The following is a 27,981-nucleotide window of genomic DNA, read 5'->3' as shown; positions in this document are numbered from 1 at the left end:
ATAATAATAAAAGTGAGATGCTTCACGGCAAAGCTGCCGCAGGATAAACATTGCGGCCACAAGTGCCCCCAGTATTCTCGGGGCAAACTGGAAAAGGGCTAACAGGCAACGTTTTCATTTTATTCTACTGAGTGCAGTAATTATTTTTAAAAATACACATGAATAACAAAAAAACTGCGGTATGGTTTTAAAGAAATTTCCATAACCTGGTGGAACTCTTCACACAGGGTAATGGGTTCATAAAGCCTTGGTCCTTTGCAAAACAAGCATCAACTTGACAATGACTAAAAGAAGCAACAGCAAAACTGTCACTCATTTGGAGCCATGGCCTGGGTTGGGCAGGTGTGAAGCTCCCCGCCCTCTGGAGCAAGTCTGGGGCCCAGCGGCTGGCACGTGGGCACTGCAGGGCCTAGTTTTGGCAGGTGTGCAGCTCTCCGCCACCTGAGCCTAGTCTGAGGCCCGGCGGCTGGCATGTGGGCCCTGCAGGGCCTCTACTTCTCACCCCAGCTCCACTTCCCTCCCTGCCCTCACTGGGTCTCACAGAGCCAATGAACACTGGGCTCAGATTCAGGGCCCAGCATCCATTGCAGTGGGCACTGCCCTTCCACAAGGTCTGGCTCCAGGAAGCAACCCCCACCTCAACCACACAGTAGGGCAACAGGAAACCCCATTCCCCCATGCCAGTGACTACACCAGGGAAGGGGTTCACGTGAGGCTGGCCCCAGACCTGCTGTGAGACCGCGTGTCTATGAGCTCGGATTTAGGGAACTTGGGAGCAGGAAACTTTCTTTCATTACAGGCCACCAGCAGGGAAAGAAGTTAGCCCAACGCTGTCCACAGTCACACCCCCACCAGGCCCCCGGGGCACAGAAGGAGGGAAGAGGACAACAGAGGATGAGGTGGGGCCAGCAGAGGGATGGAGAAGAGCTGCCTGCCCTGGAACAGGCAGAAAGCATCCCACATGCAAGAAAAAGTAGGCCAGCTAGACTTAAAATCAGAACTACCGCTCATCAAAAGATAGGGTAACATTTGGGGTGCTATAATTTTAACATGTCCCCCAAAAGGCATGTGTTGGAAATTTAATCCCCAACAAACCAGGGTTGGGAGGTGGGGCCTCATGAGAGGTGGTGAGGCCATGGCGGTGGAGTGAATGGACAAATGCCATTGTCTCGGGAATGGGCCTCTTATACAAGGATGAGTTCAGCCCCCCTTTCTCTCTCTCACCCTCTCTTTGCCCTTTCGCTAGGGAGTGACACAACAAGAAGGCCCTCACAAGATGCTGGCACCTCGATCTTGGACTCCCCATCCTCCAGAACCACGCATGAGCCAATAAATTCTATTCACTATAAATGACCCAGTCTGTGGTATTCAGTTACAGCAGCAAAAACCAGACTCAGACAGGAGCAACCAGGGAAAGGGGACACAAATCTCCCCACTTTACTCTTCATAACTGCAATATGAATCTATAATTACCTCAAAATACAAAGCTTTATTTTAAAGACAGCATGCGGCATATAATAAGAGCTATATAAAATGCTAGTAAAACTGCTTAAATAATAATGACTGTCTACAAAAACAAAAACAGTGCTAATTCAGACAATATAATGAAAGAAAACATCCCATTTACAACAGCAGCACAAAAAATTAAATACCCATGAAAAAATTTAATAAGAATTGTTAAAAATCTACATTTTAAAACCATTTTTTAAATCATTCCTGAAAGACACAAAAATAGACTTGAACAAATGGAAAGACATCCTGTTCTTGGTTAGGGCAACTAAACATCCTTGAGATGTAAAATTCTCTCTAAATTCAATCATAAATTTACTGTAATCCCAATTTTTAAAATGCCAATCAGCATTTTTTGGAGCTAGACCTCTTGATACAAAAGTTCATCTAGAAAATAAACATGCAAGAAAAGCTAGAAAAGCAAGGAAAAGAAGAACCATAAGGCTGAACTTGCCTTACACCAAATACTAAAACACACAACAGAGCCTCCAAAATTAAAACAGTACGGCCATGGTACATTAACAGACAGGGCAGCCCATGAAATAGAGTAAAAGTCCAAAAACAGATGCACTATCCATAAAGACAGAGTATGTGATAAAGACAGCACATTAAGTCACTATGGCAAAGGGGGACTTCTGAGTAAGTGGTAGTAGGACCAGATGGCCACTGGGAAAAGATAAAATCAGATCCATCCCTCACACCACAAACAAGAGATCTAGACAAAAAAAAAAAAAAAAAGGGCAGGAGAAACATTGCACGAGGAGAAAATATGGGTGAATTCCTCTATGACGGGGGAACGAAGAAAGGCTTTTTCCCTGACTCAAAATCCAGATACAATAAAAGAAAGAACTTATATATCTGACTACATTAAAAGATGTTTTAATGTTTACACAGCCAGAAAAAAATAAAAAGACAAATGACAAAATGAGGAGAAAATATCTGCACTATTTATCACAGATAAAGAGCAAATATCCTTAATATACAAAGAACTTTTAACATTTGATGAAAAATGCAAAAACTCTATAGAAAAATGGGCAAAATAAGTAGAGATGAGGATGAGCCTGAAGCATCTTGTGAAGCCAGAAAGTACTCAAACACAAAACAGGACGGAGGATGCCATAGGACACAGGGGCCAGCCTCAAGGACTCCATCCAGCCAAATCTGGGACAATTTGTACCAAAATAATCAGAAGCAGTGACTTTGAAAACAGGGATCCCTGAGTCCACACCCATGTGTGCTTGATGGACAAGTCAACCATCTATCCACCAGTAAGGAGAGGGGGGGCCCTGCGGACGGGAGGTGCCGTGCCAGCTGCAGGCCTGTGGGAAAGCTGGGCTGGGGCTCCTCCTCCTGCAGGAAGCATAAACGACGCCAACCCAAGGGGGACAATCGGATGAGGAGCAGATACCCACGTGGTCTCAGAGTCTCCCCACAGATCACTTATTAGCTGCACAGAGGAAAAAAGGTAACTCTGCAGTGGAGATATCACCAAAGATCACCACAACCAACCTCGCCCACAATGAACACGTGCACGTCTGGATGTGGGACCCAAGGACAGCCCATTGCTCACACAGACCGCTGCCGGAAAGGCACAACCTGACTCTAACAACTATGAGGAAGCATCAGATGAACCCAAGGAACGTACACGTTAAAATTTTTTTAAAGAAGGGAGACTAGGCCATGCACAGTGGCTCATGCCTGTAATCCCAGCACTTTGGAAGGCCAAGGCGGGTGGATCACAAGGTCAGGATATCAAGACCATCCTGGCTAACATGGTAAAACCCCGTCTCTACTAAAAATACAAAAAATTAGCCGGGCATGGTGGCAGGCGCCTGTAGTCCCAGCTACTCAGGAGGCTGAGGGAGGAGAATCACTTGAACTCAGGAGGCGGAGGTTGCAGTGAGCCGAGGTCGCGCCACTGCACTCCAGCCTAAGCGACAGAGCGAGACTCCATCTCAAAAAAAAAAAAAAAAAGAAGGGAGACTAAAATATTAAAAATAAAATCATAAATGACAAAAAAAAAATGCTGAGGAACTGTTAAAGAATTAAGGAGGCCAAAGAGACACAGAAACCAGACACAAGACATGATCCTGAACTTGACACGGTACTGGAGGAAAGACCATCAGGGACACGCATGGATCAGTTCAACAGACCCTGGAACATGGGCCATTGATTTTGTTCCAAGAATATCAGTTAATACATAAACAATAAATCAGTCAGATCTTCACCCCTTAGAGATTTGGGGAGAGGGTTATTTTGTCATGTGACCCACAGAAAAGGACTGTATTCACCCCAGAGGCCCAGGAGGATGCCGCTTATTCAGACAGGAAACACAGCCAAGACACTGGATCTGGTGATTTTTGCAGGTTTGCCCCTGTTGCATTTCATGCTCATGTTATAGGGAGTTTGCTCCATCACTCATTCAGTCAGCAAACATTTCTGGAGCCCACACTTGCATGCATAAGGCATTTCAAAAGAGGCACTGCTGTGGCAGTCAAATGAGACTGCACTGTCCCCAGGATCCTGGGAAGAAAGTGGTCTGGACAGGACGGACTACTTCTTTGGTAGTTTCTTTAGCTTCTTCACAGCTAACCCAAACATAAATTACAGGGGAAAGGTTTTAGATGCTTTGGTTAACTAAAAAATGCAAAAAAATTAACAGCAGATTAAAGTCAGTGAGTGTGTCTTCGCAAAACTTTTCTTCCTAGTTTGTTTCCAATGACTACAAAATACTCAGGACCAAAAGAATACATGCAGACTCCGGTGCCTGGGTGTGCCCTGAACACAGTATTTGTCCCGTGTTCTCATCCGCCCAGGTAGCCTCCTCCTTGTCTGTGCGTCCCATTCACAGATGAACCCTTCCACAAAGGGCCCCTACACACCACAGCTTCTGCCTCCTGATCTGATGCATGAGGCCAAGTGAAGCAACTGCCAAAAGCCTGGTGCATTTTGGTTCTCCCAGCATTAGGAACGTGTGATGAAGGCAGCAGGGCCACAGGGAGAGCAGGTCCTCCAGTCAAAGGCAACATGAGGAAGCCACTGCCAGGGAACAACAGACAGGCCACCCAGCTCATGCAGGAAGACGGCTGTCACAAGTCACTTTCCAAGGAAAAGTACACTGCTGGGGTTTGTCCGTTTCTGATTAAGTAAAATACTTAAAAAATGTACACCCAGGCTGACTGGATGTTTGATGATACTGAGAAATGCAGTCAAGGTTAGGTGTGATGATGATGTTCACAGTGACACTCCAGAGCCCTGTCTTTCAGAAAGATATGGCGAGCCATCTGTAGATGAAAGGATGCAATGTCTAGGATGCAGTCTCCAATAGCCCAGGTGGAACGGGACGGGAGAAAGAGATGAGACATGAGCGATAAATCAGGGGTTGGAGGTGGGTGCAGGGAGCGCACCACATGCTTCTCCACCGTTAGCTTTGAAATTTCCCATAATAAAAAAGTTTTAAAAAAAAACGAAATGTACACGCCAAAAGGTTTACAGATGAAATAAAATGATGCCTGGAATTTGTTCCAGAATAACTCAAAACAGGTTGTGGGAGAGGATATAGAAGAAGCAGATTGTCCAGGAGGCTGGCAGCTGGGGAAGGTCTGTGGGGCTCATCGCACCAGCCAGCCTGTTTTCAGCTGTGCTTACAGCTTCCACCGCGCAGGGTCCTCACCAAAGACAAGGAGGAGGACGCTGCAGCCGGAAGGCATGACCACACTGAAAAAATCCCCACCCAGCTGAAGAAGGCTGCTCCGGGAGACGCTGCTGCAGATGGGGTAGCTGAGGTGGGAGGGCCCTGCCACGGCTCGCCCTGGGCCTTCCGAGGAGAGCGCTGGGCTCCTCTACCATAGCCACCGTCAAAGACAGCCCTGCCATTGTGCCTTTCTCCTCTCATGTCCCGCTCAATTCCAGTTTCACCCGCTGGATGCTTAACCCACTTCCAATGGTTCCGCACAGGAAGCAATTTTTGTGTGGAAGGTCATTTCACACACTGCAACATTTCCATTCCAGATTTCACCCAGGCAAGTGCACTTGATGACAGTAAAGTGGAATCCAGTATTCCCAGTTACAATCGACCAGCACATCAGAAAGTACCAATGACTGGCCTGGTGCAGTGGCTCACATCTGGAACCTGAGCACTTTGGGAGGCCAAGGAGGGCAGATCACTTGAGGTCAGGAGTCTGAGACCTGCCTGGCCAACGTGAGAAAACCCCGTCTCCACTAAAAATACAAAAATTAGCCGGGCGTGGTGGCCCATGCCTGTAGTCCCAGCTACTCAGGAGACTGGGGCAGGAGAGTCACTTGAACCCAGGAGGCGGAGGTTGCAGTGAGCCGAGATCACGCCACTGAGGGGCGACAGAGTGAGACTCTGTCTCGAGAAGAGAAGAGAAATCAGTGATTCCATAGCCTCACCCGCACCCGCACCCCAGACGCCCATGAAGTGGCCACCATCGAAACCACCTGTTGTCAGGAATTTCAGATGAGGTTTAAAAAGGAATAAAGTGTCGCTAAGACATCTTGGTTTCAGCATACAGATGTCATAATCACAAGTAAATTACAATTAATATTCTCTAGAAGACACTGGGAGTGAGGCGCCAGCCCCCCTGCTCCTCCCCACCTCCCCCCACAGCCCCTGGGCACCACACATCAGCCATCGGGTGCTGCCAGGGCACCGAGGCCATTTCTCCTCCCCTCACTCGCCAGCCTGGGCAGCCCCATCCCTCTCCATGAGCCACACCCACCCCAGAAGACCCCTCCCACCCAAGGGGATTCACAAACAGCTGTATTTTAGCTGAAATTTCTGGTCATAAGTAAAGAAAAGCAGAACTGGAACAGTTGCATTAAATGACTGTGACTGCATCAGTCCACAGAATGCTTGGCACCTCTGGATTTCTGCACCTAATTAGGACTCGGAATCATAGGGACTAGAGGTGTGGACACTGGCAAAGTCAGCTTGCCGCTGCCAGAAGAGATTAGAAACATCAAATGGCAGCTATGCCCCAACACCCTGCTCTCCGGCCTGAGGCACACCCCAAGACCATCCTCAGCACCTCATGCTCCTTCACAGGCTGTTCTTGAGAGAGCTGCCCAGTTGCGATGGCGGGCCGGATCGCCATGGAAGATGTCTTGTCAGCTGTTTTTTGGTTTCTGATTTACTTGTTAAAATGATACAGAAGTACCCCGATCTGCAGTTTCAGTGACCCTCAGTCAACCTTGGTCTGAAAATATTAAATAGAAAACTCCAGAAGAAAACAATCCCTAAGGCCTAAATTGCGTGCCACTCTGAGCAGTGTGATTAGATCTGGCATTGTCCCCCCAGGGCGTGAATCATCCCTCCGTCCCGCGTATCCACACTGTAGACACCACCCACCCATTGCAGTTGAGAGGTAGAGAAAGAGAGACTACATTCATTTTTATTACTGTATATTATAATTGCTCTATTTTATTGTTATTGTTGTTAAATCTCTTTCCGCACCTAATTTATAAACTGTGTCACAGGTATGTATATGCAGGACAAAACCTAGTATGTACCGTGTAGGGGTCAGTACTACAGAGGTTTCAGGCCCCCACTGGGGTCTTGGAACAAACACCCCGTGGAAAAGGCGGAACTACATTATTGACTTTTTCAAACAGAAAAGTAAATCTTAAGAACAGCAGGATTTGGGTTTTTCACAGAATCTACATTAATATAAATGATGTCCACATATTTTATTTCTTTCAACTGAACCTATAAATTCTTACTCTTAGTGTTCTATAGGTATATATAAAGTTCCCTATGAGAAACCATCTCTCACTTGTGCAAATTCAAGCTTTACCATGGCCTCATTTTTCAAAATAATTACCGATTCAATAATCAAGAATTAACGCTATTATGATACATGAAACTTACTGACCTATGCATTACTCCCAGCCAGCAGAATGCACCTGTGATTTGTGAAATATGTATTTGGTCTTCGTCCAGTTTCCTGGTATACAACTCCTGAAACCCCCGAAATCTCCGAAGTGCTATCTTTTGTGGGCTAATGAGATGACCGTGGCTGATAGCCCCTAGGTAGCTTCAGGATAGGGCTGCTCACAGAAAGACCAAGGCAGGGGGAGGAGAGTGAGTGAAGGTTACATTGATCATCAATGGCCAATGTTTAATCAATCATGTCTACGTAATGAAGTTTTCATCAAAACCCAAAAGGACTGACTTCAGAGAGCTCTGGACAACTGAACCCACGGAAGTGCCCAGAGGGCGGTGCCCAGGAGGGCATGGGAGCTCCAAGTCCTTCCCACATTCTTTGCCCTCTCCATCTCGTCTGTATCCTTTGTAACATTCCTTACAATCAGCTGGTAAATGTCAGTAAAGTGATTTTTACTTATTATTTATAATAATCATGCCTGTTTTTAATGGAAAAAGCATTCATGCCCACTACATTTATCCTCACACACAGAGTTCATCACCAGAGGAACCCGAGTACAAAAGGGCTGTTCTTACATTGCCGTCCACTCCTGTAGGGCTGCTGAACACGTACTCCAGCTGGAAGACGACCGCAAATGCAGGGTGGCCGACCATCTCTGGGAGGCGGAGGCGGCTTCTCAAAACCAGAGCTTGGCTCCCGGAGCTGGGTCAGGAACACAAACCAGGTGCACATTAGAGCTCGGGCTCCCATCTTTCCCGCGTCCACGTCAACCACTGTCAGCAACAGCCAAGGGGATACTCTGGGGGACACAGGGGTGATGCTGCCACAGCAAGGCCACCATGTAACACTACGTGCTCTTCCAAATGATTCAGAAATTCCCCAAACCATTGCTTTTTAAGAGATGGGGGTCTCACTAGGCTGCCATGACTGGTCTCAAACTCCTGAGCTCAAGCAATCCTCCCGCCTCAGCCTCTCATTGCTCTTTCAACGCCTTTTCCAAATTATCAAAGCTTGCCTGCAGGCCTGATACGGCCAAGTTACCAGGAAATGCCACAGAGGATGGAGGCTCCTTCCTCAAGGCTGGCCTACGGCAGAGGACACCTGGCCTCTGCCTGGCACCATGAGAAAGGAAAGGCATGACGCCCTGCAGTGATGTCTGTGATACCTGATTTGGGAAGTACTGGATTAAACAGAGCAGCAGGTCTTGCTGCCCCGATACTCCGTCCTATGAGAAACTAATCACAGGGCATGCCTAGAAGGCAGCATGCAAGGCCTCCACAGACCCTCAGCAGCTGCAGCTGGAAGCATCCATAATGCTAACCCCCAGATTGTCAGAGCACAAAAGGAAAAAAAAGGGGGGGCTTTTTCCAAACTTCCAACTCCAAGGTTTGTTCCTAATGGGCACAACTTCCAAGAGGAAGGAAACACAAGGAAGAACTCCCGTGTGGGTGAGTCAACACCTGACATGCACAAATGACCTCATTTCATCATGATCCCTTGCACATCCCCACCCATCCCTGGGGACCCAAGAGACAATACCTGGTCTTGGAAGAGGAGACCACTTTCCTGCTGAAGCTGGCTGAGCGCGTCAAGGCCACGTCCATCTCAGGCACCAGTACAACGACCTGCGGCCTCTGCACAAAGCCCAGACCGTTGTGCACGCCAACACGCAGGCGCCGCTCCAGGATCTCCAGGGCACCACCGTCCAGTGGGCCACATCCCTGGAAGAGGCACAGAAGGAATGAGCCCTGACAGACGGAAAGAGGGAGCTCGCCAGAAGTCCCTGGGGGAGGCGAGCAGAGAGAAGAAACTGGAGCAGAAGTTGCAGATAACTGCAGATCAGATGATGCTTAGTCAAGATGAGTGCAAGCAATGACAGATACAGCACCCAATCCCAGCCACTGTCCTTGGGGCACTGCCCGGGGAGTTTTGGCATTTCCAACACAGCATGATCCTCTCAGCAACGCACACCCTCAGATGCCTCGATCCCCAAACCCCGACACTAGCTTTCCAAGGCTGAGCTGACCATTCTCAAGATGCAGCAAACTCATATTTGGCTCCTTCAAGACTCCTCCAAGGTCCCACAGCCCACTTCCCCGGAGCCCACCTTTCCCAGAGGCTGCTTCCCCAGAGCCCACTTCCCTGGGGCCCAATTCCCTGGATGATGATGGAGAGGTGCTCAGAGGCAGAGCTCATCACATTTCAATTCTGTCTACCCAGACACCTGAGATGGGTGTACAAAGGGAAACGTGTTTAGGCACTAAGTCATAACCAATAAAAACAGAATCTGCCCCAAAGTGGTCACTCGATATTAAAGTGTTTCATCTTAACAAAAATGTACAGGCGCTACAACAAATGAACAAGGATATTCCCCCGGCTATTAGTGTTTATTAAATTATGTGATCTTTGCAAAATGATCCTCAAATTTTCAAGTTTTCTTTACTGTCCATTAATCAAGCTGAACAGAAGTAAATTCAGCCTATTAGTCTTTGGATAACGAAAATAAAACTATGCAGATAACTGAGTATCTGCCAGTTGGATTGGAACAAAAATACAGAGATAGTAAAAATACACAATAAAGTGATTTTTATGGGACTGTATAAAATTCAACAATGATATTCCTAAAACAACTCTACCCTCACACAATCCACCCTGAAAAATGAGAAAACAGCAGGAACTACACCAAGGAAACGGATGTTGCTGTTTCAATCCTATTCTCTGCTTTGTGTTTACATAAGACCATATTATGTAGAACTGCATTTTCAAGAATGGGTGGGGAGCAAACAAGTCCAGCTCATTCACACACACACACACACACACACAATAACTTGCTAATAACTTCATAGACTACTAGGATGAGCACCTGAATCATTCATTCTCACAACTAAATATTACAGCCCTACTATGTGCCAAACCCCGTTCATGCACATCACGTGTCATCGTAAACAAAACAAAGTCTCTGTCCTGGTGACACAAACACTCACCGCAGGAGACCGACAATAACAGATAAGAAGGCCAGCTGCTCCCAGGAAAGGCTGAGCACCCGGGAGGAATGCGGGGTGACGGCTGGAGACACGGTGGCAAGGGCGGGGAACAGCACCCCTGCAGGACGGTCAGGGGGCCTGAGGGGAAACACGCAGAGATGTGCAGGAAGAACATTCAGGAAAGTCAGCTACATGCTCCAGGACCCATGCAGGGACAAGCATGAGTCTGAGGCCACCCAGGCAGAGGCATGCCTGAATCCAGGACTGCAAAACAGGCCCAGGAAGCAGCACACAGTGAAGTAGGGAAACCAGCAAAGACCAAACCATGCCCAGGAGGCAGCATATAGTGAGGCAGGGGAAACTGGCAAAGACCAAATCACGTGCATCTTGGAGTACCAGGAGCCTAGGTGTCAGTCCAAGGGCAATGAGAAGCCAGCAGCAGGTTTTAAACACAGAAGAAAGGTGGCTGCATTTCTGTGGCCTCTCCCGTGGCAGCCGGTCTGGGCTTGCTCTCATGGAGGCAGATGTTTAAGAGAGGAGTTTAAGAGAGGGTCCCTAAAGGTCCAATTACACTTCATCTTACCCAAAAGGCCGAGAAGCAATGAATTTATGTTTTTAAAAGACCTCTTTGACTACTGAGTGAAAAAAATGTTCTCTGGGACTTTCAAGTGAACATGAGGGACACTTCCTCAGAGAATTTCCTTCCCCCAATACCTAAGGAGCAAAATATGCCACCAATCAAGGACGGCAGCATAACAGACCGCACCAGCCTTCAGGACCTGGCGCCAAGGCAGGACCCAAGCCTTAAAGCTCAAAGGGAGGAGGGCAGGCACCGTGCCCAACTCTGCCTCCACCCCCAGGAGCTATGGCCGAGTTGGCAAAATCCTGGGAATTCCACCAAACCCTCATGGTAAAGGATTCATCTGCAGCTCCAGGTAAGGGATCTTTAAAGCCATACCCTTTGTCCTGTAATCTGGAGTCCCCTACCTCTCTGACTCTGGACTTGGCCAGTGACCTGCTTTGGCCAATGGGAGAGTAACAAATTTAATCCAAAAAGAGGTTTGAAAATGTCTGCACATTTCCAACTCCTCTCTTAAACATCTGCCTCCACGACAGCAAGCCCAGACTGGCTGCCACAGGAGCCACGCCACCCCAACCAAGGTCATCCTAGACCAGCAGCCCCCAGCGAACCAGCCAGCTCATTGCATGCCCATGAAGATTTTCCAAAAAAGTCCCTTTTACTTCCTGCTCGAGATTCTACTAAAAGTCAGGATACACACGGAAGAATGCTCAGCCCCAACCTGAAAATAGCCCAAAAGTCCATCAACAGTAGAATGGATTCATAAATCCTGGTGCCCTCACACGGATGACCATCCAGCAAAGAAAGTGAGCAAATGGAGCCACAGCCACTGCAGACAGCCTCCCACGGGAGCACGGTCTTGAGCAAAAGCAGCAAAACAAAACAGAAGAAAAAAGTACGACTTCATTTAAAGATAGGTCAAAAGCAGGCAAGCCTATGTTGTTTAGAGATGCATCGATAGGCGGTAAAACCAGAACAGAAAGCCAAGACGTGATTAGCACAAAGGCCCGAGGGAATGGGCAGGGAGGAAGGTACAGCCGAAGGAGACCCGCGGGGCTCTGAGGGTGCCTCTGTGGGTGCCAGGCCCAAGGCCTCCCTCTGCCGTCCTTCCTCGTGTCGCGCAGTCACGCAATTGCATTCTGTGCGCTTCTGCAGGACTCATCATGAAAAGGGTGCGTCGAGAGGACTCGACGCAATAGCAAGATGTTACCCACACCAGTCTCTTGGCTCTCTGCAATTAAAGTTTCTTTCTCTTTGTTTCTGAAGTTGAAAGTGAAGACTCTCTCTCATTCTAGGAGGGGGAACAAGGAGTGGTTTGCCCACAACCCAGGTCTGAGGGCCCCTCCTTCCAGAGCTGAGAACAGCCAGGGCTGACCCCTCTTCTCCCCACTCCATCTGGTGACCATCAGCAAAGGCGCAGGCAAGGGGGCTGAGCCCAGGGCCCGAGCAGAACCAGGCAATCTCCATCCCACATGCCTGCTCCCCCTGCTGCTGGGGACAGAAGAGCCAGGGCGGACAGACCTCATTCCAACACTATTTGTGACAGTTCATCAGGCCCAATTTTTCCAGACCAAGGACAGATTATCGCCTAGAAAACATAAGCAGTCCCCAAACCTGCAAAGGCTTTTCCAAGTCTTGTCTGGCATACAAACCAAGCTTCTACACAGAAAATCCAAGAGAACTTTTGCTGTCAGAGGTGACAGGAGCTCTAGAAACAACCTCCCTGGCCCTGGTGTTTTACAGCTTGCAAGCCAGGCATCGCTGGGACGGAGCCGGAGAGGAAACCCCAGCGCATGCTGCATACTAGGCAGGCTGAGCTCCACGCACCTGCACGACGCAGACATCCCTCCCGGGGGCCACAGGCAAACAGGCTCGAAAGCCTCTGCCTAACAGACGGACAAGCCCTCCAGACACCCTGCCAGGGCACCTGGACAAACCCATACACTGAAAAGCAACAGACAGGAACAGCAGGGAGTGTGAACAGGCTCTCAGTGACCAGAACACAATGACCTGTGACACAGGCAGGCCGAGGGGACGGTGAGTCTGGAGGCGCCTTCCCAGGGGCCCAAGGTGGGTGAGATGACCGAGGCTTCCAGCCATCTCCGGAAATGAGCCCCATGTCCCCGCTGACGTCCTCTAAACATGGGAAGGGTTCTATGGGCTTCCCTATGCTCATCTGGTGACTTAGTTTACTTTAAATGAGGACTATTTCATGATCTACCAGAATTAACGTTAGTTAACATCTCAGGTCAACAGCACCTTCATCGCTGTTCAAGTCAAAACAACTGCAGGCTCTGTGGGGGCCTTGGCTGTGGAGGAAAGGGGTCCCTAAAGGTCCAATTCAGCTCCAGAAAGAGGGGAAAAGACAGAACTACAACCTTAGGGCCACAGGGCCCTCCTCAGCAGCATCAGATGTGGGGTCTCCCCTGCCCTACCCACCCCTACCCTACCCCACCTCCTCCCTGCCCTGCCTGGCCCCACCCCTGCCTGGCCCCACCCCTGCCTGGCCCCACCCCTGCCTGTGGCCCCACCCCTGCCTGGCCCCACCCCTGCCTGGCCCCACCCTGCCTGGCCCCACCCCTGCCTGGCCCCACCCCTGCCTGGCCCCACCCTGCCCCCATCACGCTTCTGACTCCACACCTCCTGGAAGTGGTCCTGGACGTGGAGCTCCAGCAGCTCTTCCTCAAACTTCTCGAGGGAGGGGTACAGGGTGAAGAATAAGTCGTCCAAGTGCCCCGTGATGGGCTTCTGGAGGCGAGGCTTTCGGAGAGCGTCGCCTGAAACAGTGAGGATGCAAAAAGGATCATCCTTGGGAATAAAACACCCACTGGCAGCCACCGAGGGTCCCCACCCACCCCAGCCTCAGCCGGGGCCTGCAGCAACGAAGGGTGCTCGGGACCCACAGACAGAGCACAAGGCCCAAGCCAAGCCTCCACAACAATTAAGCAAAGGCAGATTTCATTGGCAGTCCAAAATCTACCCCAAACCTCCTCCGGGAACAGTTTTTTGTGTTGTTTTGTTCTTCATGTTTTGTTTGTTTTTTTTTTTTTTGCTTGTTTGTTTGTTTTGAGACGGAGTCTCGTTCTGTCGCCCAGGCTGGAGTGCAGTGGTGTGATCTCGGCTCACTGCAACCTCCACCTCCCAGGTTCAAGCCATTCTTCTGCCTCAGCTTCCCGAGTAGCTGCGATTACAGGCGACCACCACGACGCCCAGCTAATTTTTGTATTTTTAGTAGAGACAGGGTTTCACCATATTGGCCGGGCTGGTCTCGAACTCCTGACCTTGTGCTCCACCTGCCTCGGCCTCTCAAAGTGGTGAGATTACAGGCGTGAGCCACCACACCTGGCCCAGGAACAGTTTTTATAATTCGACAACTCAAAGAACACAGATTGGAGAAGGCAGAGTGATACGTGCAGCCCTGCAGCCTGCTGCCCTGCATGGCTTCCTTCCTCTCTCTCCAGCAGGAACACAGCCAGCCACGCCGCTCCTTACTTTACTGTGTTACCTTGAACCATCTGCAAACACACTGAGCAGGCATGAGCCTGTCAAGGCAACCAGCAAAATACAGCCCGAACAGCACCACGAGAAAAGGGTCCCATCCAGAGGACAGTGGCCCCAGCAACCTAACTCAGGGTCCGGTGCAGAGCAGGCCCATGAAAAACCTTGGCTGAGAGAGGGAAGGCCCCTGGGCCGCCTGGGGAGCCTTCTCCACTGGCTCTAGAGCAAAGGCTCATCCAGGAGGAGGAAGGATGAGCCAACCGCTTCCCAACCTACACACACCCGTGGACTCTGCCCCTTCTTTCTCCACCACTGTCATCTTCTTCTGGTCCTAGCTCCATCTCTTCCTATATTTTAATGATCTTTTACTTATGTAGATATGTAGATTTTTAAAAGCTAATTTCAAAGTTGAAAAAAAAAAGAAAACACTGAGGTAACCACTCAATGCTGATGAAACTGCCGTCAAAAGAGCACTCTACTATCCTGCTGAAGATTATGAGTCAGTATTGCCTTTGCCTTTGAGTATGTCAAAAGCTTTAAAATATCACTTTCTGCCCCAGTAATTCCACTTTTTGAACCTATTCAGCGAAAATAATCAAAGACAGAAGCAAAGATTTATGTGCAACTATATTCATTGAAACTTTATTATAATAGAGAAAAATCGAAGCAACCAAATGTTCAATAGGGGAATGTTCACTAAACTATTATTCATTCCTGCTGAATAAGAACAAAAAAAAAATCATACTGTCAAAGATTTAATAAATTGAGAAATAATCATAATATTGTAAGTGAAAAGAATAGTAACATATAAAACTATTATTATTCCATTTGATAGCAATGGTATTTAAAAGTATGTGCACTTACATGTATACATGTATATCTGCAGGCAGTAATTGTAGATTATTTTCTTCTTTATAGTTTTCTATATTGTCCCCATCACAAACTCACATTAGGTTTGCCCAATGGAACAGAATAGAGATTCCAGAAATAAATTCATGCCACCTACAGCCAACTGATTTTTAAAGAGGTGCCAAGAACACACACTGGGGAAAAGACAGTTTCTTCAATAAATGGTGCTGGACAAACTGGACACCCACGTGCAGAAGAATGAGATGAGACGCCCTACCTCTCTCCATATATAAAAGTCAAGTCCAAATAGATTGAAGACTTAAATGTAAAACCTGAAACTATGAAACTACTAGAAGAAAATGGAAGAAGTGCTTCGTTAACACTGGGCTGAGTAAGGATTTTTTAAAGTAACATTGGGCTGTGTAAGGATTTTTTTTAAATAAAACCGTAAAAGCACAGGCAACAAAAGCAAAAAGAAACAAATGGATTATATCAAAATAAAAAGGTCTTACACAATAAAGGAAACAATTAACCGAGTGAAGAGACAACCTGCACAATGGGAGAAAATATTTGTAAACTATATATCTAACAAGGGGTTAATATCCAGAATACATAACGAATTTAAGCAACTCAACAAAAAAAAAAAAAAAAAAAAAAAAAACTAGTAGCTTGATTTTAAAATGGGCAAAAGGCCTTAATAGACATTTCTCAAAAGAAGACGTTCGAATAGCTGTAGGCACATGAAACGATGCTCAGCCTCACTAGTTATCAGGGAAATGAAAATTAAAACCACAATGAGATACCACCTCACTTCAGTGAGAATGGCCACCATCAAAAAGATAAAAGAAAATAAGTGCTGGTGAGGACGCGGAGAAAAGGGAACACCTATACAATACGGGTGGGATTGCAAATTAGAACTGCCACTATGGAAAACTAGACAGAGCTTCCTCAAAAAGTTGAAAATAGAATTCCCATATAATTCAGCAATCCTACTACTGAGTATATAATATCCAAAGGAAATGAAATCAGTATGTCAAAGAGATATCGCCACTCCCATGTTTATTGCAGCACTATTCACAACAGTGGAGACACAGAATCAACCTAAGTGTTCATCAATGGATGAATGCATAAAGAAAAGTAGTGTATCTACACAACGGAGTACTTACGCAACCACGATGAAAGAATGAAGTCCTGTCGCTTGCGACAACACAACATGAATGGACCTAGCAGACATCAAGGTTAAGTGGAATAAGCCAAGCACAGAAAGACAAATACCACATGATCTCACTCATATGTGGGACCTCAAAAAGAAGAGTTGGTACCATAGAAGCAGAGCACAGAACAGTGGTTACCAGAGACTGAGGAGGGGAGGGAGAGGTTGTCAAGGGGTCACGGTACAAGTTACAAACTAAATTCTGCTGTTCCTGCACAGCAGGGTAATGATGGTTACCAGTAAGTTCCCGTAAAATACAAAAGAGCTAGAAGAGCAGCTAGAAGAGCGGCTTCTGAATGTCCTGACCACACAGAAATGATGAGTGTGGGAGATCACGGTCACGCTAGTACTCTCATTTGATTTACTCTACAACACATACGTGTACTGAAACATCACACTGTTCCCCATAAATATATACAATTACAGTAAGCCAAGAAACATTTTAACAGAATGTTTCAAAAAGCTGGGGGGGGGGGGGCGGCAGGGAAGGATGACATAAACTAAAATAACGGAGGACAAAGGCCATTTCCCAGACCAACTTCCTTTAGGAAAGATCACGTGTGTGCCATGGGTGTCCCATCTCAAGAGGCGGCAACTCAGTGGAGGGATCAGGGTCACCAGGCATCTGGGAGGGGGCAGAAGTCAGTGCTCCTGGAAGTGGCCCAGGCTGGGAAGGAAGGAGGTTCTGTGTGGCCACCCCATGACCAGGGTGCACACGCACCCCCAGGAGCAAAAGCCATTCCAATAGTTGTGACCCTGGTCTGCATAAAGAGCTGAAGATGCAAGTCCCATGCACAGAAAGTCATCAGGGGAGGAAAGATGGGTTCCCACCAGGACAGCCAGACTGAGGAGCTACATCTGCAGTGAGTAGAAACTTCCAGATCCTGGAGGGCCCAGGGAAGCCAGACATACCTGGGTATCCTCATTCAGCCGGCTTGGCAGGCCACGTCTTGCAAGCATCATGGGCTCTGGAGTAAAGCACCTGAGCCCAAGCCTGGCTCAGCCACCAAGTTACTCTGTGACCTTCGAGAGGCCAGGCCTGGAAAAAACACAGCTGGGCCCGGTGCTGAGTGTTGCCTTCGCACATCTGAAGGGCTAGCGAAGGGCAAACAGATCAGACCTCCCAGGACGCTCTACTGTAGGAGGCTTGGATCTGGGCTGAATTTAAGACACAACTTTCATGATGAAGACGCTAGTGCTTTACCAATCCATCTCATTTTCTCCCCAAATACATCTTTATGAGCAGGCCCTATTATTGTCCCCATTTTATAAAGGAAAAACAAAAGCAAAGACTTGGAGAGGCTGGGAAACCTGCCCCCAGCTCACATTGTGGCTAGACATGGAGCAGACACCCGCCACAGGCCTGTCAGCCTCCAGCATAACCCAACAAGCATCCTTTTACTACCTGACATCATCCATTTTTTCACTCACTCATTCAACTAACCAACCAACAGCAGCAACCACGACAGACACGAACCCCACCATGGCAGAAGTGACCCCCACTGCAGCGGAGGCGTTCTGTCCTTCATGCTCTGTAGCTTGGCCTACCTTTAATTTATCTGTTGCCAAGTCTCCGGCTACGAATGGAATTCCCAATAACAGCATTGCTCCTATGGAAAAACACACCCCACTCTACAACAATCCATTTTATTCTGGGACCCCCATAAGCACACTACAGAGAAAATAGGGATTGCCAGCAAACCCTTCACAAGCAAGAACCCCCTTCCCACTGACATCCATTGGAGAGTCCCTGAGATTCCCCTAGGCCCTAACAGGCTCCCACAGACCACAGCCTCCTGGGAACATAGCTCTTCTGCTAAGGATATTTAATTCACCAGAATGCACCTCAAAAAACAAGAACACTGTAATAGTGGCAGTAGAATGAAAACTAAACTTAGGAATGATTTAAGCAGGAATGAAAATGACTTTGAGCTAGTCCAGGCTTATTCTAAAACATGTTCTATTGCCTTTGGTGACTGTGGTTAGATTTGAGGTCTGCCCTTACCAAAATCCATTCAAGAGAGACCTATGACCTACCTCCTAAGAGTGCAATGCTATCTCCTAAGAGTGCAATGCGACATCCTCAGCACCCAGCCCAGGGCCTGCTTCACAGTGTCTACTCAATAAATATTTGTTGAATAAATCAATGAATAAATGAATGAATTAGTGAATATGTAAAAAGTATACACCAAACTATGATCAGTGGTTTTCTCCACGGAGTTAGACTGGAAGGGAAGACTTTCAGTTTTTACTAAATGTATTGAATACACATGAACTTTGTGGTTTTAAAATGGTCTTTAGCATTGTATAAAAGGGGCACACAACTGACAAGCTGCATTGGCACTGGCCAGGAACAGCCGTCAGAAAGCAGCCTCAAGGCCAGGCACAGTGGCGCATGTCTGTAATCCCAGCACTTTGGGAGGCCAAGGCAGGTGGATTCCTTGATGCTTGAGCTCAGGAGTTTCAGACCAGCCTGGGCAACACAGACAAACCCTGTCTCTACAAAACATACAAAAATTAGCTGGAGGCCAGGTGCCATGGCTCACGCCTGTAATCCCAGCACTTTGGGAGGCCGAGGTGGGTGGATCACCTGAGGTCAGGAGTTTGAGACCTGCCTGGCCAACGTGGTGAAACCCCGTCTCTACTGAAAATACAAAAATTAGCTGGGCATGGTCGTGAACACTTGTAATCCCAGCCACTCAGGAGGCTGAGGGAGGAGGATCACTTGAACCCGGAAGGTGGAGATTGTAGTGAGCCGAAATTGTGCCACCTCACTCTTGCCTGGGCACCAGAGCAAGACTGTCTCAAAAAAAAAAAAAAAAAAATTAGCCAGGCATGGTGGCACATGCCTATAGTCCTTACTACTCAGGAGGCTGAGGTGGGAGAATGACTTGAGCATGGGAGGCGGAGTTCACAGTGAGCCAAGATTGTGCCACTACACTCCAGCCTGAAGAAGAGCCAGACCCTGTCTCAAAAAATAAAAAAAATAATAAAAATAAAAGAATTAGAGAAGAATCTGGCTGTCATTACATATATAATTTAAAAAGTTTAAGAAGTAAAATAAAAAGAAAGTAGCCTCAGGGCCCACACGGCAGTGGCACCCCAAACACAACAGAAAGGCTGGGCAAATTGTGTTTCTCTCCTAAAACAACTCTGGGAGTGGGGGCGGGGGGCGGGGGGGCGGCAGGTGTTGCTGAGATACCTATCCTTTCTCTCCAAAGAGCGCATGCAGCCCTTACCTGGTGGAGTCAGTCAGTCTCCCTCCCTCCCTCCCACCTCCCTCCCTCCCTCTCTCCCTCCCTCTCTCCAGACACATGGCGTGTGCTCACCCTGCCCTCAGATCCCCTGCTCACTCGATTTTCAACACCAGCAGCATAAAATGTCATTAATTTTACAATGTTCTAGGCACTGCCAGCATTCGTTCGGCACCTTGGTGACGGGCCAGCTGCTCCACACCTGGAAGGCCGACTTGAGGCCAATGGTCCAGACCTCTTCCGAAGCATGGCCTTTAAGAATGAGGAGCAGGAATCATGCACCCCAGGCTCAAGCTCTTTAATCCAAAACTCTGTCTCCCATCTTGTGGTCCCCTTGGCCCCAGCTGGACACAAGACACGAGGAACAAAACCAGGCCTGTCCTCTTAGGGCACCACGGCTTCTCATTTGCAGTCCTAGTCATGAGGCTGAGCCAGTCCAGTGACCTGCAAGTAATTCTGTTGGTCTGCAGTTCTACTGACACCCACGGGCAAGTCACAAAGTGACGACTACCCCTCTGGCTCCAAGACTCCCAGGTAGTAAGACTGACACAGCTGACTTGAAAGCAGCACACAGCTAGTCCCAAGATCAGTATCCACCAGGCGACATCTCACAGCTAGTCCCAAGATCAGTATCCACGAGGCGACATCTCACAGCTAGTCCCAAGATCAGTATCCACCAGGCGACATCTCACAGCTAGTCCCAAGATCAGTATCCACCAGGCGACATCTCACAGCTAGTCCCAAGATCAGTATCCACCAGGCGACATCTCACAGCTAGTCCCAACATCAGTATCCACCAGGCGACATCTCACAGCTAGTCCCAACATCAGTATCCACCAGGCGACATCTCACAGCTAGTCCCAAGATCAGTATCCACGAGGCGACATCTCACAGCTAGTCCCAAGATCAGTATCCACCAGGCGACATCTCACAGCTAGTCCCAACATCAGTATCCACCAGGCGACATCTCACAGCTAGTCCCAAGATCAGTATCCACCAGGCGACATCTCACAGCTAGTCCCAAGATCAGTATCCACCAGGCGACATCTCACAGCTAGTCCCAACATCAGTATCCACCAGGCGACATCTCACAGCTAGTCCCAACATCAGTATCCACCAGGCGACATCTCACAGCTAGTCCCAACATCAGTATCCACCAGGCGACATCTCACAGCTAGTCCCAACATCAGTATCCACCAGGCGACATCTCACAGCTAGTCCCAAGATCAGTATCCACCAGGCGACATCTCACAGCTAGTCCCAAGATCAGTATCCACCAGGCGACATCTCACAGCTAGTCCCAACATCAGTATCCACCAGGCGACATCTCACAGCTAGTCCCAAGATCAGTATCCACCAGGCGACATCTCACAGCTAGTCCCAAGATCAGTATCCACCAGGCGACATCTCACAGCTAGTCCCAAGATCAGTATCCACCAGGCGACATCTCACAGCTAGTCCCAACATCAGTATCCACCAGGCGACATCTCACAGCTAGTCCCAACATCAGTATCCACCAGGCGACATCTCACAGCTAGTCCCAAGATCAGTATCCACCAGGCGACATCTCACAGCTAGTCCCAAGATCAGTATCCACCAGGCGACATCTCACAGCTAGTCCCAACATCAGTATCCACCAGGTGACATCTCACAGCTAGTCCCAAGATCAGTATCCACCAGGCGACATCTCACAGCTAGTCCTGAAGATCAGTATCTAATAGGCAATATCTCACAGCTAGTCCCAAGATCAGTATCAACTGGGTGACATCTCACAGCTAGTCCTGAAGATCAGGATCAACCAGGCAGTATCTCACAGCTAGTCCTGAAGATCAGTATCTACCAGGCGACATCTCACAGCTAGTCCCTAGATCAGTATCCACCAGGTGACATCTCACAGCTAGTCCCAAGATCAGTATCCACCAGGCGACATCTCACAGCTAGTCCTGAAGATTAGTATCTAATAGGCAACATCTCACAGCTAGTCCCAAGATCAGTATCAACCGGGTGACATCTGAAAGCTAGTCCTGAAGATCAGTATCAACCAGGCAGCAGCACACAGCTAGTTCCAAGATCAGTATCAACCAGGCGGCAACTCACAGCTAGTCCTGATGATCAGTATCAAGCAGGCGACATCTCACAGCGGCGCCTACAGGGCCCTCCCTGGCCAGCAGAGCAGGGGCAAGAAGGACAAGCCACAGGCCAGGTCTCAGAGCCCGACACAGGTTTTCATGTTCTCTTTGCTCAACTCAACAGCAGTGACAATGAGGCCTTCCCTCTGTCTCCGTCTTCCTTTCAGAGGATTGCAGGCAGAATACAGGGGTAATAAGACACCCTGAAGCGGGCTTGGAGAGCACTTATAGCTCAGTGAGCAGGACAGACCCAGACTGCGACCCCACGTTTGCTCTAGTTCAGAGTTCATTCCTCCCTTCTCATTTCTCACCCTCTCCTCCCTGGAATGCTGGAAAAACAGTGACTTCACAATGATGATGTCCACCATAGACCTAGCCAAGAAATTAATTAACTCAGATAATAACATCTACACCCCAGCACCAACCAGAATGCCTATGCGACGCACAGGGCTGTTATTGCCGACAACCAAGGACCCGCGCCGGAGTCGAGCTGCATCCTCTTCTTCAGGGTCCAGAATGAGCCAAACTCTCAGCACAGCACTGCCCTCAGTCCCCGCCCCTCACACACAAGGTCAAATCCTGCTCTTCCTGGAACCCAGCAGGGAGTCAGTCACCCAAGACACCCAAGGTTCTGGTGGTGCCAGGAAATCTCCAGCACATGACAGGTAGAAGGAGGTTGGTGTGTCCCTTCTCCTGGAGTCCTCAAGAAAGCCACACAAAAGTCTCCAGAAGTGCCTGGAAGAAGCATGCGGCCCAGGCCATGAGGACCACCCAGCAGATTCCTACAGCAGAGCACACCCCCAACACTTCCATGGCTGCTGGGGTCGACTCAATTCCACCACCAGAGAATCAACTTTTGAAAACCACACCAAGACAGAGCCCTTGTCCTTTAACACGAATTTCAGTTTCCAAAAATCCTCAAGTCACTGCACACCCATGTTCACAGCAGCCAGAAGGTGGAAGGCTCAAGTGTTAACTGACGAAACAATCAGCAGAACATGGTCCATCCATAGACCAGAATATCATCCAGCCTTAAGATGAAAAGGAAGGAAACTGGGACACACACTATAACATGGATGAACCTCGAAAACACTCCACTCAGAAATTTGAAGACATTTCACTCTTAGGATGAACTAACAGAGCAATTCCCCTCTCTTCCTAAAGAATGCCGGCCACTGAAGGACAAGGACTGCATGATTCCAGTCCTATGAGGTCCCTAGAGTCATTGAAAGCATGAAGACAGAAAGCGGAAGGGTGGCTGCCAGAGGCTGGGGGAGTAAGGAATAGGGAGTCAGTGTGGAAGGGGACGGAGCTTCAGCCGGGGAAGAGGAAAGAGCTCGGGGATGGATGGTGCTGGTGGCTGCACTACAATGTGAATGTACTTATTGCCACTGAACTATACATTTTAGAAGGGCTAAGATGGTCAATTTTATGTTATTCTTATTTTACCTTAATTTAAAAATCATCATCATCATCATCATCATCATCATCATCAGGTCACTGATGTGATGCCATGTGGCTGAGATCCAGCCAGTGGTCTTCCTAGCTATGGTCACAGAGACTTGAACTCTGTCTCTCACGAAAGCATTTTCCCAACCAAAGCAGCCAGAAATGACTCGAAGGATGTGAGACACTATTTAGGAGGGAAACGGAAACTAGACTGCCATTCCATCCTCCTCCACCGCCCCCCACAACCCCCACCAGGCCGTGCTGCTGAGCTGCAGAGGGGCGCTTGGCCCACGCTGCCCCTGGAAGAGCCCAGTGCCTTCAAGGTTTCACTGTGAACTAGGACAGACTCACCTCACCAAGTGGAGAGAATCAAAGACGCCCTTACCAGATTCTCCATGAGCTGGAAGCAGGCCAGGTATCTGCTGCAGACCAGACACCAGAAGGTTCTCAGGAAGAAGGTGGAACGCAGGCTCCAGGGCCGGGTGTGGCTTCAGCGTGTACTGCAGGCTGCAGTTCTCAATGAGGGTCATGTGTCTGTTTTCTGGGGAAGAAAACACCAATGTGATCAATTGATAGCTGAAGGCAAAGGTGCTTCCAGTCAAACCAGCCAATAAACAGAGAATGTTAGAAACACCACAAACAGGAAAGGGACTTTTCTAGGGAGAGTGAAGTGGTGCTCTGTTCAGCCTCAAGTGAAAGGCACTGCTCTTTAATAACCTTCTCTGGTAAAGTTACAATTTAAAAAATTTTTTTATTTTTCTTTTTGTTTTTCTTTTTTTTTGTTTTTAGAGACAGGGTGTCGCTCTGTTTGTCCAGGCTGGAGAGCAGTGGTGTAATCACAGCTCCCCGGAGCCTCAAACTCCTGGGCTCAAGTGATCCTCCCACTTGGCCTCCCAAAGTGCTGGGATCACAGGCATGAGACACCACGCCCGGCCTGGAAGTGCAGTTTTTAATCCAACATAAAATCTCTCCCACCCACTACTTCCCTCAGTCTCCTGAGAGCACAGACAGCCACAGGCTGTGCAGTTTCCCCAGGTCTCGCTGGTCCCTGCCATCAGAGGGGCCTGGAGGACACCCTAGCCCGAGGCCTGCCTGCCTTTGCGTGTCAGCACTTGTAACCACCAAGCCCCAAAAAGAGCAGGGCAGCACTGGAGGGAGGCCAGCACCATCAGAGACAGAGCCCTGTCCTCAGGGAGGTGCCACTTTCCTGGAGTGATGGCTAAGACCAAACACGTGGATACCCATAACGCACGGGAGAACTGAATCCGAACCATGGGACAGATGTGGGTAAAGCACGAGGGGAAACGCGAGGAGGAAAAAGGGCATGAAGGAAAGACCCCGGAGAAATGACACCCGGGAGGAGCACGGCTACACCGCAGGGCGGGCAGGCCCTGAAGGTGGAAGGAACGGCATCCCCAGAAATGGGAATGCGGGGAGAGGCACACCCCCGAAACACAGCGCCTGGGCTGCCCTCTTCACATTCCCACCAAACGGCCAATCTTGCTCGGGCCTGATTTTTCTCCAGTGACAGGAAGTCCACCACTTCCCGAGGCACAGGGCATGCACGTGGTCTCAGGCGGCTCAAGTCTCAGCTGTGGCCAGGCCAGGGATAGCTGCTGAGAGTCACAAGTTCAGCTCATTCATGTTCTGATTTCATAAAGAAACAGCTAAATATGAACTACCGTATTATTAGAAAAAGAAATTTGTGAAAAACTAGGTCCGCCACGGTGGCTCATGCCCATAATTCCAGCACAGGTGGATCACCTGAGATCAGGAGTTTGAGACCAGCCTGACCAACACGGTGAGACCCCATCTCTACTAAAAATACAAAAATTACCCAGGCGTGGTGGCGCATGCCTGTAATCCCAGCTACTTGGGACACTGAGGCAGGAGAATCACTTGAACCCGGGAGGCAGAGGTTGCAGTGAGCCGAGACTGCACCACTGCAATCCAGCCTGGGCGACAGAGATTCCATTTCAAAATTAAAAAAAAAAAAGAAATTAGTGAAACACTGTATTTTTTTAGTACCTAACCACTTCAAACATGGAATCTGCTTACTTTAAAATTTAAAATACTACTAAAGGCATTTGACCTGAGCGGCTAGTCAGGAGTCACAACCTCTCCGGGGGGGGGGGCACACAGGAGAAATAGGAAAAGACTCCAAATGCTCAGACCTCAGATCCAGCCACCCGCTTCAGGATTTTGCCCTACGAATTCACGCACACGCTCAGGGGAAGGGCGGACGCCCACTGCAACAGGGTTTCCAACCTTTTCTTTTTTTTTTTTTTTTTTTTTTTGAGACGGAATCTTGCTGTCACCCAGGCTGGAGTGCAGTGGCATGATCTCACTCACTGCAACCTCCGCCTCCCGAGTTCAAGCAATTCTCCTGCCTCAGCCTCCCCAGTAGCTGGGATTACAGGCACCTGCCCTCACACCCGGCTAATTTTTGTGTTTTTAGTAGAGACGGGGTTTCGCCATGTTGACCAGGCTGGTCTCGAACTCCCGACTTCAGGTGATCCGCCTGCCTTGGCCTCCCAAAGTGCTGGGATTACAGGCGTGAGCCACCGCTCCTGGCCCAACCTCTTCTTACAGAACCCGCTAAGGGTCGGTATGCAGGTCTATTCAATCAATCATGAAACATCAATTCCACAAAATACCACAGAGCTGTAAAAAGAGTGAGTGCTTTCTGTGTACTGATAGGAAACATTCTTCTAGACAAATTGTAAGGGAAGAAAGCAAGGTGTAGAACAGTGAATAAGAAGAGGTCAAGAATCAGATGCAATACCGGATGTGCGCATTAGCTTCTGTGTCCGTAAAACGACCCCGGAAGGGTCTGTTACCAGGGCAGCCCTGAGGAAATAACAGCAAAAGTTCCTTTTTCTCACTGTTTTCCTTCAGTCTCTTTATCTATGGGTACAGCTGCTTTAAAGGAACCAGATGGCAGGGATGCCACCAGAGCTTCTTGACCCCTGACCAAATACCAGAGAGAGATACAGCCCCACAAAACTGCTGCAAACTAGAACAGGTGAGCCCCAGTTGCCTTTAGACCATTAGCATAACATTATAATGCTAAAGACCATTCTCCAAGAGAAGACCACCGCGTGTTCTGTACAAGCCATGCCTGGAGAAGCACGTTATGATCTGCGTCGGTGTGCCTGGAGTCCCACTCTCCCGACACGTACCTGGTCCTTCATCTCCATGCCTCCCACTGTCCAGGGAAAAGGTGCCTTTAAAGCGAGGGCTCCCTTCTCCACTCCCTGGCCAGTGAGTAAAACCTGACTACCTTTTCCAATTGGATATTCTTTCTTTGCAGCCGATACAAAGTGGGAAAAGAACGCAGTTCGCCAGTGACAGATCCACAAGAACCCAAAGAGAGAGGTTACCTGGTAGCAGGTGAGGGGATGGGGAAAGGAGACTATATAATACATATACATTACATATATAAATATATAATACATATACGTTACATATATAAAATATATAATACATATACGTTACATATAATATATAATACATATATTACACATATAAAATATATAATACATATACATTACACATATAAAATATATAATACATATACATTACACATATAAAATATATAATACATATACATTACATATATATAAAATATATAATACATATACATTACATATATATAAAATATATAATACATATACATTACATATATAAAATATATAATACATATATATTACATATATATAAAATATAATACATATATATTACATATATATAAAATATATAATACATATATATTACATATATAAAATATATAATACATATATATTACATATATAAAATATATAATACATATATTACATATATAAAATATATAATACATATATATTACATATATAAAATATATAATACATATATTACATATATAAAATATATAATACATATATATTACATATATATAAAATATATAATACATATATTACATATATAAAATATATAATACATATATTACATATATAAAATATATAATACATATATATTACATATATAAAATATATAATACATATATATTACATATATAAAATATATAATACATATATATTACATATATAATATATAATACATATATATAAAATATATAATACATATATTACATATATAATATATAATACATATATTACATATATAATATATAATACATATATATTACATATATAATATATAATACATATATAAAATATATAATACATATATATTACATATATATAAAATATATAATACATATATATTACATATATATATATATTTTTTTTTTTTTTTTTGAGGCAGGGTCTCACTGTCGCCCAGGCTGGAGTGCAGTGGTGCAATCACGGCTCACTGCAGCCTAAAACTCCTGGGCTCAAGCAATCCTCCCACCTCAGCCTCCCAAGTAGCTATGACCACAGGGGCGCACCGCCATACCCAGTTAATGTTTGTATTTTTTGTAGAGATGGGGTCTCACTATGTTGCCCACGATGGTCTCAAACTCCTGGCCTCAAGCAATCTGCCCACCTCAGCCTCTCGAAGTGTTGGGATTACAGGTATGAGCCACTGTACCCAGCACTTTTTTACACTTTTGGATTCTGAATCATGTG

The 27,981-nt window shown here is 47.5% G+C and overlaps 1 protein-coding gene across 27 annotated transcripts in view; it reads right to left on the bottom strand.

The window, feature by feature from the left end:
- Positions 1 to 27,981, bottom strand: part of NPHP4 (nephrocystin 4) — a 127,541-nt gene that overhangs the window by 71,750 nt on the left and 27,810 nt on the right. For 26 of the 27 annotated variants that reach the window (XR_008517172.1, XR_010136941.1, XR_010136942.1 and 23 more), the window contains 4 exons: positions 23,757 to 23,912; positions 13,620 to 13,756; positions 8,955 to 9,136; positions 7,991 to 8,117 (listed from right to left, as the gene is read on the bottom strand). Coding sequence is in view for 22 of the 27 variants with exons in the window: in XM_063715515.1 (XP_063571585.1) it covers positions 7,991 to 8,117; positions 8,955 to 9,136; positions 13,620 to 13,756; positions 23,757 to 23,912 (602 nt within the window). In the remaining 5 variants the exon portion in view is untranslated. Of the gene's footprint in view, positions 1 to 7,990; positions 8,118 to 8,954; positions 9,137 to 13,619; positions 13,757 to 23,756; positions 23,913 to 27,981 lie in introns of those variants that run through there. The other variant, XM_054542278.2, reaches the window with a different exon arrangement.

Source organism: Pongo abelii, chromosome 1 (assembly GCF_028885655.2).
Source record: "Pongo abelii isolate AG06213 chromosome 1, NHGRI_mPonAbe1-v2.0_pri, whole genome shotgun sequence".
Lineage (NCBI taxonomy): Eukaryota > Metazoa > Chordata > Mammalia > Primates > Hominidae > Pongo > Pongo abelii.
Note: the sequence above shows the minus strand (reverse complement) of the source record. Positions and strands in the feature narration are given on the sequence as shown.